The sequence below is a fragment of the Dreissena polymorpha genome, chromosome 4 (genome assembly GCF_020536995.1).
Source record: "Dreissena polymorpha isolate Duluth1 chromosome 4, UMN_Dpol_1.0, whole genome shotgun sequence".
Lineage (NCBI taxonomy): Eukaryota > Metazoa > Mollusca > Bivalvia > Myida > Dreissenidae > Dreissena > Dreissena polymorpha.
Window position 1 is genome coordinate 49107371 of NC_068358.1, and position 17390 is coordinate 49124760.

The 17390-nt window shown below is 33.3% G+C and overlaps 2 protein-coding genes across 6 annotated transcripts in view; one reads left to right on the forward strand and one right to left on the reverse strand.

Moving 5' to 3' along the window:
• LOC127878164 (sorting nexin-5-like) overlaps nucleotides 1-153 on the reverse strand; it is a 20720-nt gene extending 20567 nt beyond the window's left edge. For both annotated transcript variants that reach the window (XM_052424621.1, XM_052424623.1), the window contains exon 1: nucleotides 33-153. In XM_052424621.1, the coding sequence (XP_052280581.1) occupies nucleotides 33-35 (3 nt within the window). In that variant the 5' untranslated portion in view covers nucleotides 36-153. The remainder of the gene's footprint in view (nucleotides 1-32) is intronic.
• LOC127878165 (vacuolar protein sorting-associated protein 37A-like) overlaps nucleotides 1-16952 on the forward strand; it is a 19448-nt gene extending 2496 nt beyond the window's left edge. The window contains exons 1-12 of one of the 4 annotated variants that reach the window (XM_052424625.1): nucleotides 113-363; nucleotides 5763-5837; nucleotides 6151-6265; nucleotides 6553-6644; nucleotides 6845-6968; nucleotides 7403-7509; nucleotides 7654-7674; nucleotides 10152-10279; nucleotides 11091-11149; nucleotides 11439-11601; nucleotides 14512-14561; nucleotides 15328-16952. In XM_052424625.1, coding sequence (XP_052280585.1) covers nucleotides 260-363; nucleotides 5763-5837; nucleotides 6151-6265; nucleotides 6553-6644; nucleotides 6845-6968; nucleotides 7403-7509; nucleotides 7654-7674; nucleotides 10152-10279; nucleotides 11091-11149; nucleotides 11439-11601; nucleotides 14512-14561; nucleotides 15328-15390 — 1101 coding nt within the window. In that variant the 5' untranslated portion in view covers nucleotides 113-259 and the 3' untranslated portion in view covers nucleotides 15391-16952. Of the gene's footprint in view, nucleotides 1-103; nucleotides 364-5762; nucleotides 5838-6150; nucleotides 6266-6552; nucleotides 6645-6844; nucleotides 6969-7402; nucleotides 7510-7653; nucleotides 7675-10151; nucleotides 10280-11090; nucleotides 11150-11438; nucleotides 11602-14511; nucleotides 14562-15327 lie in introns of those variants that run through there. The other 3 variants (XM_052424629.1, XM_052424628.1, XM_052424626.1) reach the window with 3 other exon arrangements.
• The last annotated feature ends 438 nt before the right edge of the window (nucleotides 16953-17390 follow it).

Consider the following 17390-nt stretch of genomic DNA (forward strand, 5'->3'; position numbering starts at 1 on the left):
TTGTTTAATGATAAATGCAAAGAAAATGTTACCATCTTCACGTTTTTCTCGCAATGATTTTGGTATGAAAGCGTCTGCTAATCTGTTGTGTTTTGTTCAGTGTACTGTAGGGTAACGTTTATGTGTGCACAATTTGATGACGTTTTGTGGTTTCCTGATTCTTTATCAAGGAAATAATAATACATGTATTGATGTAATAACTGTTGTGCTGATTAGTCATTAAGTACACGGTTTCTTTCATTAACAACACATTATCAAAATGCCTTGGTTTGGACAAGGTGGAAAGAAAGGAAAGTCAGGAAATACTGAATTGCAGTTGCAGAGATCAAAACAGATCGAAGCCCTCAGAAGAGGAAATTTGGGGTATTTTTACTTCTTAACAATGTTTATTATCAACAGATTGATGTTTAAAAGTCGCATATCAGGGGGTTTTATCTGATTTTGGGGAAAGGGCCTGGCCTTTTTTGAGGGGAAAAAAATCGCGCAAAACGCCAGATTTTGGACGTGCGAAACGCCAGATTTTGGGGGAAAAAATCACACGAAACGCCGGATTTTGGGGAAAATAAGGAAAGTCTTAAATAATCAATTAAGCATATTTTACTGTTTTTAAAACAAATTCAAGGAAACAGAAAATTTAATTATGCAATATTTTTCTTTTTTCTACACTGGATCTGGTTAACTTATATATTTAAAGGTTTAAAAAAAAATAAAAAATTTTTTTTTTTTTTTTTTTTTGGAGGGGAAAATGAAATCTAGGGGAAAATTTACCAGCTGAGGGGAACAAAAAATCGGAGGGGAAAAGGGCCGATGATCGGCGGGTCACAAAGAAGGAAAAAAAAACCTGCATATCCCTTAAAAATGAAATATATGTAGTAGTATTTTATACATTCAAAAGTGTTGTCTTATTTCACTAGATTGCACTGTCTTTTTCAGAGCTCAAGATAAGGGCCGTAGAGCCATAAATACAGCTTTTTCATGAAGGTTTACGCATTTATTTTTATCAACTGGACGTACAATTACGACTTTAATATCCCTTTCACATTTACAAAAAAATCTGGCCGTACTGATACGTCCGCATCAGCGCGGCGTGATTTGTTGGTCTCTAACCTAATTGCGCTTTTCGTTAATTTAAATTACCGAAAAGTTGTAGACTGGGTTCGGTATTATTGTCTATTCTGTCGCGTGATTTCCGGTAACTAGTAAACCCGTCAAAAACAATATGTCTGCTTGCTGGTAAGGCCGGCTTTACCGAAAGCAGTTTAAAAAACACAATGTTGTCATATAATGGCTACAAACGGCCATCTAACCATCCTTACATTCGTTATGTTAACCCAGAAAAAGACATCGTCGACCCGATATTAATCCATACATGCCATATGTCCGGGATCGTCAGGGATTGTCCCGGAAATGAAGGACATGTCCCGCAGTCCCGGAAATCTGTCAAATGTCCCGGATTTTACAAAATCCATATATACATGTACCTTATCTTATGCTTAACTGCACCTCGAGTCGGTGTTCCCACTAATCCGCAGCGTCTCCATGATAATGCCTATCCGAATAGGTGACTACGCTACCTGTCAAAATCGATCAATTAACAGGGGTCCTGTTATCATATCGATTGTCTTACGCTCGCAGTCAAACCGAAAAGGCGGCATTGTTTAATGTGGTTGTTTATTGGCTTTAATATACTATGTTATAATTTTCCTCTGCGTAAGGGCAAAGGAGTTGTTCACACATGAAGATTCTTGCGGTTGTGAATTAGTCATGCGTGAATAACCCTGTGTCACTATCAATCTATAGTTTGAGTGGCTTTGGTATGCACACAAATCGGTCCGTATTGTGTATTCCTCCACGATAAAATCGTGGACCGTTACTTCGGAGACTTTTGATGAAATTCAAAACATTGATGTTGTCCTTGTGGAAATTGTGCATTTCATGCATAGTTGAGTTACAGTTTGTATATGAAAACATTTATGTTTATGCAATATTAAATTTAAAAAAAACAAAAAAACCAAAAAACAAAGTGTAACTTTATCGTCTTTAAGATAATTATTTATTGAAACAATTATTGTAACATATACTAATTAAACAAAATGCGAATCGCCTATTAGGCAGATATATTATACGATTTAACGTTGCTAGGCGCACCTGCCGCTTACATCATTTCCACGAAAATAAATTGTGACTAGGCAAACATGGCAAAAAAAGATCGAATTAACGATGGAGATCATACACTTAGAAAAGATTAATGAAATGCCTGTGATAATCAACGATGCATAAAATTGATTTAGATGCTAACAACATATTTATTAGTAATGTACTCAATTTACGATGTGAAAAAAATGCGTGCCATAAATGCATATATGTCTATATATATATATATATATATATATATATATATATATATATATATATATATATATATATATATATATATATATCGCTATATGTATACATGTCCCGGAAAATCGGCAAAAGTCCCGGAAGATTTAGCTCAATGTCCCTGAATTGGTCTGAAAATTTATGGCTTGTATGATTAATCGATTTGATTTCATCGAAGGCTATGCCAACTTTGTTGACATTTAACTGCTAAAACAATGATTCTTTTGAGATGGTTGCCATTAGTGCTCATTTACTTAGCTTACTTGTTGGCTTGTGTTTTCTTGTCAAGAAAAATGAAGAAATAGTATTTAGTCATGAGTTTTAATGTGTAGTTGTATTTGCATCATTATTCAGAATGGAAAACCTAATAAAGTAACTGTTTTAGAAGCTTAATATATTTATTATAATTGCTGCAAATGTTTCTGTAAAGTCAGTTATACACCATAGTACTCTACTACCCACGGGTAGTACAGTACTACCTGTATTTTTGGATATGGTAGTACAGGTACTAATTGATTTTCAGCGTTACTCCTTTTCTTTCTGTCAGTGGCAGTAACGTTACTTATTTCACAAATCCGTATCTGGAGCTCTGCTTTTTATTTTAAGATCATGTTAAATTGTTTACATTTTTTATGATACACTATTTTCGTATCCCAATCCAATATACAGTTTGGTCGCCAATACCTGGTCTTTCCCAGAAGCTGATAATTTTTCGGAGACGATCATTCTATTACTCTAACCCCTATAAAAATTACTGATCAAACTGTCGTTTCAACGAGCATAAGTATTTTTTTTCATGAAATTTATATTTTCTTTTCTCAAAGATGACCTAGTTCTTTTTCTGTTGTAGATTTCATATAAACATATATGCTCCGTGTTTACAAAGTGAGCCGGTAATGAGAATTTGAAGAAACGCGTACCGTTAATTTTATTTGAACTTTTTATCAAAATCCTATTGTCATTCAAAAGGTAAGTTATTAAGGAATACATTAACATAAAATTTATCACTTAAGCTGCTGTTTTTTACATGCACCTTTTGAAACCCAAGTGAAGTCGCAAGTAGCAAATCGCGTTAGGCAATATGGCTGGAAAACTTAATGAATTAAGGGGAAATCTCGTTTTAAATGTCATAATTGTATTTTTACAATTAATTTGTATGGTTTTAGTGTTGAATGCTTACATTGTTCCGGTTCTTATCAAATTTAAAATACAGGATTAGAAAATATGGCAAATTATAAGAGCATATTGATGGAAAAAATATTGTATAAATTCATGCATTGAACACAAGTTATTTTTCATCATTTATAATTTTCAGGAAATTGGTTCAATACCAAAATAGGTTTACAAAACTGGATCAATTTGTCATGTTATTTAATCATTATTCAACTTTCAGTTCATTTACATAATAAAATAAAAACGTATTTAAAAGTAAATTACAAGAAAATAAGCTTAAAGAATAAACAATAATAGAACAATCAAAAAATTAATTATGGAAATTATTATACAAAAATGTTATGTTAAACAATGTATGCTTTAATAAAGAAATTGGTATTGTCATGCTTTTTGGCTTTCAGTCATCCAAGAGTGGTACTTTCAAAAATGAGGCTACGACCAGTACTTTTTCTTCTGGGAAGACAACTTCTGCATCTAAACTTCTGTTAAAAAACTCTGTTATCAAAGGATATCATGTTTTCCAAAGTGGTCTCATCTAAACATTCTCTCTTAAGCAGTTAATGATTGATCAGGAGTACACAAATACACATGATGACATAGCTTGTCTCGTTCGGATCACACCATTAGAATCCTTTCCTAAGGATCTTCATTAATAGGTTACTAATGAAAAAAACAAACAAAATGTGAAGTTATGTAGCAGGTTTGGCCATGTCACAAAATGTATCAATGACTTTTTTGTTACGTAATGCTTCATAGTGGCAAGATATTTGCTGAAATTACAGGAGACCCAGTGACCAGTTTTTCCTTGTGGCCAGCTAATGATCAAGAAGGTGGTGGAATTTTGTCTTGCAATGTGATTGTGTTTTAAAAGATATTGATCTTGATGTGTACAGGCACTCTTGATTGATACTATGGAAGGCAAATGCATGAAAATTGAGAAGGAACATTAAAATTTCATTACTCTATTGTAACATTTTATTTATCTATGCAGATTTAATGTCTGTGCTCAAAAACAGTGTGCAGCTTTGTTTAAAGTTTATAGTAATATTTTTTATTGGATAACTAAATCCTATGCTTTTATTATGTTAATTACACATACTGATGTAAAACAACAGATTGTCAATGGCTGAAAAACAACAGCTTGTCACTACATGTATGTTTGAATGCCGATTTTAATGTTTATTGAAGGCAAAAAGGTAATACTAATGCTGTGATCAATGTATTGTAATATGAATTATTAGCCTGCAACACGGTATTATTTTGTGGTGCTAAAAGAATAATCATTATATCCCCATTACCATTGGTAATTGGGGCTATATAAGAGTCACTTTGTTGGTCTGTCCCAAAAATTTCATTTGATCTTTACCAAACTTGGTCAGAAGTTGTATCTAGATGATGTCTAGGTCAAGTTTGAATATGGGTCATGCCGGGTCAAAAACTATGTCACTGGGTAACTTAGTGCGTTTTAAATGGAAAGTTTGTCCGGACCATAACTATGTCATTTATCGTTACATTTGTTCATGATCATGGGACGGTGCGTCGTGCGAAAGAAGTACGTTGATATCTCCAAGGTCAAGGTCACACTTGGAGTTCAAGGGTCAAATGCTTGTCCGGGCCATAACCATGTATATTATTGTCACGATAATGCTATGGCGCCTAAATACATGCATTGTGAGAATTGCTAACCTGCAAGAATACCTGATTTGTGTACTCTATTTTTATTAGTTATTAAAAGCAACCAAGTTTTTCTGGTTAAACTTGACATGTAAAACATTAACCAGTACTGGCATTGGCTATTTTAATAAAAAATAAGATTTAGTTTGAACATTTTATCCTCTTAAATCATTAATCAGTTTATTGTTTCATAAACCATATGCTTTATTGTCCTCTACCGGTGAAACCGGAGGGGACTTATAGTTTGCGCTCTGTGTGTCCGTCAGTCTGTCACACTTTTCTGGATCCTGCGGTGACTTTAAAAGTTCTTCATACTTTTTCATGAAACTTGAAACAATGATAGATGGCAATATGGAGAATATGCATGTCATTTCATTTTGTTCCTACATCAAAAATTCTTGTTACTATGGCAACAAATAAAAAAAAATCTGACAATTGGAGTTGAGTTTCACTGGTAGGGGACCATATTGCTTGACAATAGTCTTGTTTTAATATGGAAGACACATTTGATTATATTATGTATTGTTTTATAGGGTTGTGGAAACATTAAGAGATGCAGAGTACAGAATAACAATTCAAATTGGCACAAATAATGTCACATTAATAATGTAAGTATTGTGTCATATTGATTTTAATTATGATCAATAAATGTTTGTTTCATGAAGAAAAATGTCCCTTGTTAAGGTTTGAAAACTGTTACAATCTATAAACACAGTAACCCTAAATTGAAATGAATGTAAAAATTGTATCCGTTTTTAAAATGCTTACTACTTAACTATGCATATGCATGTACAAGCTTCAGAAAAGTGTTTTAAATGGTAACATTTATTGTTCACTTAATTCTGTTTTAACTTAAACACGAATTTATTACTTAAATATTAATGTTGGAGTGCATTCTGTATGAATTGTATGACTTTACAGAAAGCTGCCACCACAGTTTCCTCAGGACAGACCCTGTGTTGAAGTGTCCCCTCCTGTCAGGCACCCATGGGTGGACACCAACTCAGTGGTTGTTAACTGTCCAAGTATTAATGGAGTAAGTAAAGTATTGTTGTTAGAAAAAAAAATTCCCATGAGTATGTTGACTGTAAAGGTATGCAGAGGTATATGTTTGTATTATATAATCATTTTTTTATGTAACCATATTAGATGTTGCCTTTGTTGTTGTTTCGCCATGCTGAACATGTATCTTAATTGTATTTAAATTGATGCACTTAAAAAAATTGAAAATGATATAATAAATCAATATTTAATTCAGTTTGTTTTCAATTATCAATTTAAAAAAAATCTGAGAATAAAAAATAAATTTAATAACTTTTTCAGTTTTCGGTTCACTCTAGTTTGTTGAGCGCTGTTCAGAGTGTTATGGAAGAATTTACCAAAAATCCACCAGTTCTTGTGGGTTCAACAGCATAGTAAGAGTTTGATATTTATATATTAAAGTGGTGAATTATTTTCAAAATGTATTCCTTTTTAAAATTTGTAATTTGCATAAATGTCAGCTAAAATTTATTAATCTTATGTCTGACTATTGCTTTCATACAAGTAATGTAAAAAATCATTTGTATTGTATTTATATAATAAATTATGGGACTTCATTTGAAACTTTTCATAGTCAGTCAACAAGTCGAGGCTATCCATCACTCTATCCAACCAATAACATCTTCAGTAATCTCTACCCTCCAATGACAACATATAGTGGTTTGTCATCCACCACTTCGGATACTGTCAATAGTCAGGTAGAAGTTGAATTACGTAACAGATTTTCTCTTCATGTAATATTTGAAGCTATTTAGTTTTTGTCTTTCCGTTGAGTATAAAAATGATTTCAGATGTGGTCTGCAATGAATGAAGCATTAAAATCAGTTACTTTGAGAATTTTTTTTTGAAAATAATTCTTATGGTTATCTATTATAAAAATGTAGAATCAATATTGTAAATAAACATTTTATAGTAATGTCTACAGTCTGTGTTTTAATATATGATCATATTACATGTATTAATATATTTTTGATTGATGTGATGATGCCTTCATTCAATTATAAGTATGGATTTTGAAGAAATGCATTTTATACTGATGTTTGTAGTTCTTGTTGTAATGTTTGCTAGCTTTGATGATTCATACAATAGTGTTGAAGTAAGTGTTTTTTTTATTCTGATAAACTTGTTTCAGTCTGACCATACCACATCTCTGTCCTGCACAGACACAGACCATCCGCTGCTGCAGGACTTCAGTCAGTTGAATATAGCGGAAACATTCCCAGATCTGAAAAACAAAAGGTATTGTTCCGGAAAGTAGTTCATTGTTGTGGTTTCCTTTATATTTTTTTAAATACAATACTTTAAATGATACTGACTGACATAATGAGTTCTTGTGCTCCTGAAAGTGATCGATTGCCCATTGTTACAAGGGTTTATTTTCAGCAAGTTCAGATCAACAAATCGGTATGGAAATATATGAAGTTTTGCATTTACCTTACCTTTATTTAGATCTATAATGAGTTACAGCTTACATTAGCATACCTCATGTACATTTGGAGGATTTCACTCTTCAGCATAATTACATATGTACTTGAAAGCTTCAGTATGTGCTGATTGGTTGATGCTTGCTTTTGAGTCTTCTTGACTTGCATTGCGAGTCCCAGATCTTGTATTATTTCTTCTGCAAGCATTATGGTACATTGCTTCATGGGAAATAACGTTTTGATTCTGAACTTCACAAAGTATCTGTTTATCAAACTTTTGTATTTGAGCTCTGATAGCTTAATTGATTCTTCAGCACATTTTGTAAAACATTTAGTTAAATTTTGATTAAAAAATGAAACTATTGACTGGAAACAGAACAGAGCTATTGTTAGCATCTAAGGATATACGCCTGTACTTTGATGTAGAGGGCTGATTGTCATCATCATCAGGTATTGAATGTACCCGCTTTGGAACTTGACTTGGATTGGTGAACAGCTGGTAACTTCACCTGTGTATTCCATGTTTTTCAAAATCCAATTGTGCTGGTAGATTACTACTAAAGTGTTCTGGTCTATGTTTTGAGGATTTGTATGTTGACCTTTTTTTATTTATTTTTTTTATTGAAATTTTTATTGAACATTTTCGTAACTGAAAGTCAAATAAAGAATTAGATTGTACATGTAGCAAGGATTTCATTTGTTCTAGTAGAATTACTCTTCTGACTGTATATAATTTACTCACAAGATTAATTATATATAGAAAACAACTTTTTATTATGTTATTGTATATTTTTTAAATAGTATTTTATTTTAGTAATTTCGCAAAAGACTCACAGTATTGTCAAAATAAAACGGTGTTAACTTTTGCACAAAAATATAGGATCTGGCACGAGTTGTCTTATCATACCATATTTTATTAAACGAATTAATGAATTTTGTTAGTAAGCGAGCCTTTGGCGAGCTTACTTATGAATTTCCTGGACGAGTTTAATAAAATATGGTATGATATGACAACGAGTGTCAGATCTTTTTTATCACATGCTTTTAAATGAGTAAATTAAATAAATATTTACGCAAACATAATGATAAATCCCGAATGTTGTTTACATTTGGTGACGTCATTTGACGTTGCAACGTCATTTCAGCAAAATAACAAAATGCGATTGGTCAATAAACGAAAACTAAGCCAATTAATACGCTTAAAGATAATATTACACATGTGTAAGATAAAAATATATGTAATGGTTATATTACATGGGAAACAGGTTATGGCATGTGATAATATTGTGTTCCTCCCTTATTTGCAGTCTAAGTTCAAATGAAAATTGCTATGGAATCTGTTGTCTGTATTATTTCAAGGAAACAGCAATGACAATTTCTTGGATTAACAGAGAGAGCTATATAAATGTGAACATACATGTAATAATAACCCTTGGAACAAATATATAGTGCCAATAGAGCAAATATATCAACACAGCCTGAGGTGTGATACATTTACTTGCATTCCCAGCAGTAAAAACCCTGCAGTATGAAAACCTTACAGTTGATAGAACATCATATTTCGGCTTAATTTTAACTCAATTTTGAAAAATACATTAAGATGTATTTCTGATTTACCAAAAGTGATCAAATAAATAAGAAATCAATTCCACTTACCTTTTCATGGCATTTTGAAAGTCAAAACTTTGGTTACGTCTGTAGAAATTCAATAAAATGAACGGATCCAAACAAAGGGACGTAACTTTTTGTAAAAAATAGTTGATATTAACAATTTTTGTGTTATCAAAGATACACTATGTAGGTAGCTTTGTCATTCACAATGTCTAAATTCGATAGAATAGGCTGGGGCAACAATATTTATTTAAAAGAATAAATAGCAGTAGTATTGCAAATTGAAAAGAGTAAAAAGGCAAAGTAAGGGCTATGCGTTTCAAAGTCCCATAACTCTGTAAAGCCCCAACAGGATTTTGCAAACTTTTGCCAGGGAATGCCAACTACCCAGAGGGTTCAGAAAAACATAGCCTTGAAAATTTAAATTTCCCCTGGGGAGGGGGGGGGAGCAGGGTCATAATGCAGCTCAAGGTCTAATAGTAAGGAAGCATCAGTATTGGTCTCACACTAAAATGGTTTGATGTTTCTTATTCATTTATTGATATGTATTATAATTTAACAGTCAAATGAAGAATATCCACTATTTTAGCCATAGTCTAGGAAAACTGGGCTTAATGCTTTTCTGTTAAGTATTGTCCCAGATTAGTTCAGTCTTCAAATCAGGGACTTGCCGCTTTTATTGAAATTTTCATTTAAAGGAAGTCTCTTCTAAATAAAAATTCAGTCTAGGTAAAAAGTGTTGTCCCAGATTAGCCCGTTATTAGCAGAGGCTAATCAGGGACACCACTTTACATTTAGCCCCATTTTCCAAGATTGAGGTTCATTTGTTACAATATTTCCCGGCAGCAACCATGACCTGCTTGAGCTGATGAATGAGGAGGACCTGGTGTTGGACCTCATCCATGGCCTGCCAGAGGTTACACAGGTCGTGGAAAGGCGTGACGAGATGGCACGCAGGTGTACGCAGCTCGCAAGTATGTCCCCACAGGCACCATGGGTACCAGGCAGATATTCTGTTTAACCTTTTTTCCCCGTAAAAAGCAAAGTGAAAGTAACTTGCAGGCTTTTCGGGTGTTGTGCTTTTGCTGCTCATCAGTATCTTAGCGAAGTCTATAATTTAATCTATAATTTAATTTGATATACTTGGGGACTACAAATGAGTCAAAATGCTTATTTTAGTGGTAAAAGGTTACATTTAGGTGATGAGTCAAAATGCTTATCTAAGTGGTAAATGGTTACATTTAGGTGATGAGTCAAAATGCTTATCTAAGTGGTAAATGGTTACATTTAGGCGATGAGTCAAAATGCTTATCTAAGTGGTAAATGGTTACATTTAGGTGATGAGTCAAAATGCTTATCTAAGTGGTAAAGGGTTACATTTAGGTGTGAGGTCATTGGTCCGTTCCAAATGGAATTTTTTACAGTACAAACAAGATCTTTAAAATTATCATTATTATACATTATAGAATATGATTATACATTCAGCTATTTTATATAAACACAAAAAGAGAATTCAAGGTAAGTGTTGAATTAGATAAGTTTATTAAGCAGGGAATATACAACTTGAACCACTTGGATAATGATTTTTAAAACATGCTGCATGTGAAGATTTTAAGAAGATTTTAAAAACTACAGTTAATAATGTGCATCTGATTTGCTGAAAAATTGAAGTTGTTATCTTACACTGAACAGTATTAAATGAAAAATACTTTTTATGGCAAGTGCAGCTGTGATTATAAAATGAACCAACATTTGTTGTACATGGTTGCTTGTTGTCTTTTGCAGAAGAAAACCTTGCTATGAAACCTGTGATAGAAGACCTTAAGAGCCAGCTGCAAGAAAAGGTAAACTTTTTATATTCAAGTACATACAAATTGTATTAGTGAGCACAATATATTTGAAAAATGAATCATTTGTGGTTTTCTAACAAATCATGTAAATAATAAAAAAATTGCTAGTAAGGCTTGTGTTAAATGTGTTAATAGATATTTTTCAGTTTTAACACTGGCACCTGGGGCATAGTCTCAAAGCTTGTTAAGTGTTTCCTCAGGATCTTTTTTAAATGAGGCACTGAGCTCAGAGTTATTACAAAATATTTGATAATTATAAATTAACTATTTCATGCGCTGCCAGTACTTGGAGCTGACACGTGTGCAGTCAGAGTTTGAGAGCCATCAGGAGGAGCAGGTGCGTCTGCTAGAGCAGTTTGACCCCTCTGTGATCCATAACAACCTCAAGGTCGCCATCCTAGAGGCCGAAGAGGAATCAGATAGTGTCTACCATGACTTTGTGGAGAGTAAGCTCCATTTTTTATTCCATGACTTTGTTAAGAGTAAGCTTACTTTTGTAGTATTTGACGTCATGAAGAGTTAGCTCTCTTTTGTATTCCATGACTTTGCAGAAAATAAGCTCTTTTGTTTTCCATGATTTTGTGGAGAGTAAGCTCCCTTTTGTATTCCATAACTTAATGAAAGCTCCCATTTATTGCGAAGACTTTATGAAGAGTTAGGTTCCTTCTAATTCCATGACTTTATGAAGAGTTAGGTCCCTTTTAATTTCATGAATTTATGAAGAGTAAGGTCCCTTTTGATTCCATGACTTTGCGACGAGTAAGGTCCTTTTTGATTCCATGACTTTATGAAAAGTGAGCTCCCTTTTTTACTTCTTGACTTTGTGGAGACGGTAAGCTACCTTTTGTATTCCATAACTTAATGAAGATTAAACAAAAGCTCCCTTTTATTTCCATTACTTTATGAAGAGTTTGATCCCTTTTAATTCCATGACTTTATGAAAAGTAAGCTGCCTTTAAATTCCATAACTATGAGGAGTTAGGTCCCTTTTAATTCCATGACTTTATGAAGAGTAACACAGGGAAAAGTCTCGATTTTTTACTATATACTATATATACTAATAAGGGATACAACTAGCCACAATTTCAGTCGACTCGGGTTTGCAACAATTATTTTTCTGAATTTCACCCGTGAAAAAACATTAAGACCTATGATTGTGTGCGATTTCCGATGGTATTTAAAAAGACATTGAATTATTTTGCAGGTGTATTACTTTATCTTACCATTAACTATGATTTCGTCTGGTTTTAAAACATATTGTTTTCTCGTTTATTTTGCACAGCTTCAATCACCATTGTTGTAAAAACCGCCACCGAACGATATCGCTTCCCGGCTTTACGTATGACAACTACATACAAGTTGGGTATAGGAGATCATTGTAAACGACGATAACAACTATGGCTGACTTTTGAAAAGTTTACTGAAGTTGATGGGAAATTATTAAAAATATAAAGTTTAAATCAATTAGTCATGAATAACACGGGCACGATCTGTTTACAAGGCTGCTACTTTGTAAGTTCATATGGTATAAATGATACAAAATAGCCACTGATCGATGTTTTACAGGGGATAACTTGTTTACCTTGTGTTGCAAACCCATGTCGATTTTGATAGATTTTGCCTTTTCGCAAAATGTCAGTCTTTTTATGAAAAACATCAAATATTACGTTACAGTTCTATTTTTTTCGGTGATTGAAATAACATTAACAAAGAAAAAATCCTTTTTGTTATTTTAATTGCTTTTATTGGAAAGTTGAACAAAACTAGTTGTATCCCTTGTTAGTATATATATAGTATATAGTAAAAATCAAGACTTTTTCCCTGTGAAGAATAAGGTCCATTTTTATTCCATTACTTTATGAATTGTAACTCACTTTTGTACTTCCTTGACTTTGTGGAGACGGAAAACAACCTTTTTTCATGACTTTATAAAGAGTCAATTTTTTTTTTCCATGACTGTCAAAGGAGATAAAGCTCCATTTGATTTTCTGGTGAATAAACTCTTGTTGTACCTCCATGACTTTGAAGAGAGTAAGCTTCCTGTGTACTATGGATAGTTAACTGCATTTGTATTGCATGACTATGTGTAGAGAAAACTCCCTTTATACATTGACTTGTGAGAGTAAACTCCCTTTGTATTCCATGAATGAAAAGAGTTACCTTGACTTTGTGTAAAGTCAGCTCCTTTTGTATCATGACTTTGAGGAGTTAGCTCCTTTTTTATTCCATGAGTGGAGTTTTAGCTCCATGTTTACCATGTTTTTGTGTATTGTCAGTTTCCTTTGTACTAAGATGACTTTGTCGAGAGAAAGCTTCCATGAATTATCTATGATAGTGTTGGAGCTGTTTTTGGTCAACTATTATTGTCTTATCTGCATTAAACTGTAAAATGTTTGAATGATAATTTCTCAACCTTTACGATAAACCTGAAATTAGCTGAGACTATCCTTTTAAGATTTTTTCACTGAAATTTATCTTTATAATTGATGATTGTGAAATTGCAATATGGCCTGCATAGTTTGGTCTTTTTATAAAAATTTATTGTTTCAATATTTCCTCAGTGTTTAGAATTAATTTGTTTTCTGTCTGAATTGCTTATAAACTATAGGGGGCAAAACTGTTTTCTTGGAGTCCTTTTACAAATCCCAAAGGCACAGTTTATTATGCCCCCCTTCGAAGAAGAGGGGGTATATTGCTTTGCTCATGTCAGTCTGTCGGTCGGTCTGTTGGTCTGTCAGTCGTTCCGTCCACCAGGTGGTTGTCAGACGATAACTCAAGAACGCATACGCCTAGGATCATGAAACTTCATGGGTAGATTGATCATGACTCGCAGATGACCCCTACTGATTTTGAGGTCACTAGGTCAAAGGTCAAGGTCACGGTGACCCGAAATAGTAAAATGGTTTTTGGATGATATCTCAAGAACGCATACGCCTAGGATCATGAAACTTCATAGGTAGATTGATCATGACTTGCAGATGACCCCTATTGATTTTGAGGTCACAAGGTCAAAAGTCAAGGTCACGGTGACCTGAAATAGTAAAATGATTTTCGGATGATAACTCAAGAACGCTTTTGCCTAGGATCATGACACTTCATAGGTACATTGATCGTGACTCGCAGATGACCCCTATTGATTTTCAGGTCACTAGGTCAAAGGTCAAGGTCACAGTGACAAAAATCGTAATCACACAATGGCTGCCACTACAACGGACAGCTCATATGGGGGGAATGCATGTTTTACAAACAGCCCTTGTTTCTAATGTATCTAGCTGGTTAAGTTTCTTAATTAGCAATTGTGAATAATTATTTACTATGATCTATCTCAGCTTTTCTTTGAATGTTTTCTTTTACAGGACGTATTGATATAGAGACATTCACAGCTATGTTCGTAGAAAAAAGAACAGTAAGTAACCACATTATATTAACTTATGTATGGCTTGTTTGACTTTTCAAAACTGTTACGAACTTAGCTCATGGAGAAGATACCTTACTGCCATGATAGGGCTGGAAAACTGTCAAAAATGGCAATACATGTATATCCAACAAACAAACAAAACTGCTTGGCAAATGTTATCTGTTTGTAAATAATTTTTGCTGATCTTTTCTGTACTTGTGATTATACACACTTATGAAAACTGTAATCTACTGATGAGATTGTATACTTATGTTAAATACTTTTGTTATTTAAATACTTTATATCCTGGATGCATCGACCACACCCTAATGTTAGCAAGGAATTCTATGTTCCCATCTATCAAACAGTTTCGAAGTGGTTTTTAAATGATTAAATTTGATCTGCACTTTTGTTGACATGATTTGTACTTCTTTCATATTGTATTTTAAATACATGTATAGCTTAAACTTACTATATATTTTAGATTAAAAAAGGGAAGTTACTTAAGGTTAACACATTTTTCTTAACTACAAAATTCAGTAATTTTAAGGCTTATCTTGGACGACAGTCGCCACCTAAACTGGAATTTCGCAAAGACAAGAAACGTCCTTTAAACGAAAAATATCCTGAAATCATGTTGTCTAGCTTGTGCAAACTGCACAGGCTAATCTTGGGTGACTCTTTCAGCATATGCATGAAGCCCATTTTCCTGGACCGTGGCTCATATTGCAAGATCTTTTGTAAGAGCACAAACATTAAAGTGTTTATGTTCCAGCTCTACCACTCGAGACGTGCCAAAGAAGACAAGATGAGTCATCTCCTCCACAAGGGTTTCTAGGGAGACAAAAGGGAGACAATTGTCACATCATGCCACGGTTTCTAGGGAGACAAAAGGGAGACAACTGTGACATCAAGCAGTTGCAATGCCTGGAAATAATTCATTCTTTCATACCGTCCTCGTGATGTTGATTTTATTACACCTCTTTCGAAATGACCTATTTTTATAAAAATTGTTTGGCTATTTATTGTTTACTTCATTCAAAGAACTTTAAGAATCTTATCTGTTTTTTACTGACTGTGTTATTCTAGTTTTGTTCATGTATTTGAAACAGATGTATGTTATTATAAACTGAATGGTAAGTGTTTATCCAAATAGTAGTTATTGAGCACAGTATCAGCTATTCTTAAATAATAGATTTTTAAGTCTTTGATAAAAAGATTGCTCTGACATAATATTATTGTGAGAGAAGTTTTCATAAATGTTTTTGTTGTTTTGGATAAAATTGTCAGGGAAAATGAAGTATTTTTATATCAGCATTTAGTTTTTTAGCTCATCTATTTTTTGAAAAAAAATAATGACCTATTGTCATCACCTTGGTGTCGGCGTTGGCGTCCGGTTAAGTTTTGCGTTTAGGTCCACTTTTCTCAGAAAGTATCAATGCTATTGCATTCAAACTTGGTACACTTACTAACTATCATGAGGGGACTGGGCAGGAAAAGTTAGATAACTCTGGCGTGCATTTTGACAGAATTATGTGCCCTTTTTATACTTAGAAAATTGAAAATTTTGGTTAAGTTTTGTGTTTAGGTCCATTTTATTCCTTAAGTATCAAAGCTATTGCTTTCATACTTGCAACACTTACTAACTATCATAAGGAGACTGTGCAGGCAAAGTTATGTAACTCTGACTGGCATTTTGACAGAATTATGTGCCCTTTTTATACTTAGACAATTGAAAATTTGGTTAAGTTTTGTGTTTAGGTCCACTTTATTCCTACAGTATCAAAGCTATTGCTTTCATACTTGCAACACTTATTAACTATAATAAGGGGACTGTGCAGGCAAAGTTATGCAACTCTGACTGGCATTTGGACGGAATTATGGGCCCTTTATACTTAGAAAATTGAAAATTTGGTTAAGTTTTGTGTTTTGGTCCACTTTACCCCTAAAGTATCATAGATATTGCTTTCATACTTGGAACACTCGCAAACTATCATAAGGGGACAGTAAAAGGACAAGTTGCATAACTCTGGTTGTCATTTTTACGGAATTATGGCCATTTTTTGACTTAGTAACTTTGAATATATGGTTAAATTTTGTGTTTCGATCCACTTTACTTCTAAAGTATCAAGGCTATTGCTTTCAAAATTCAAATACTTTCATGCTATCATGAGATTACTGTACCTGGCAAGTTGAATTTTACCTTGACCTTTGAATGACCTTGACTCTCAAGGTAAAATTATTTTAAAGATCATCTCACAAATGACCACCACACCCTCACACTATACCCCCCCCCCCCAATTTTTTTTTTTTTGAAACGGTAAAAAACACAAATATTTATTTTTATTATTATATTTTTGAAATACCGTCCAACCATCGCATCCAAGAATCCCCCCCCCCCCCCCCCCCCGAATTTATTTTTTTTTTCGCATTTTTTTTCCGCATTTTTGGAAGATAATGTAATAAATGTCCACACACCCACACTATACACCCCTCTTCACTCCACCCCTCCCTCTTTTGTGATTTAAATTGAGAGTCCCTTCACCTTTAAAAACAAAATAGATGAGTGGTCTGCACCCGCAAGGCGGTGCTCTTGTTCTATAATATTTTTTATCAATGTTTTTATTTTACAACTTGAGCATTTGAAGCTAAGGGGAGATGTAAAAATTTGTCTCCTTAGATGACTTTTAAGCAAAATTATACAGAATTTTTAAACTAATATTAAATTATTACAGCTCAAACATGATCACAAAGAATTTTAATACTGGCAAGCGCTTTCAGTAAATAATATTTTTCAGTAATAAATATTTGCATAGTGACTAATTTTACTTATACTAA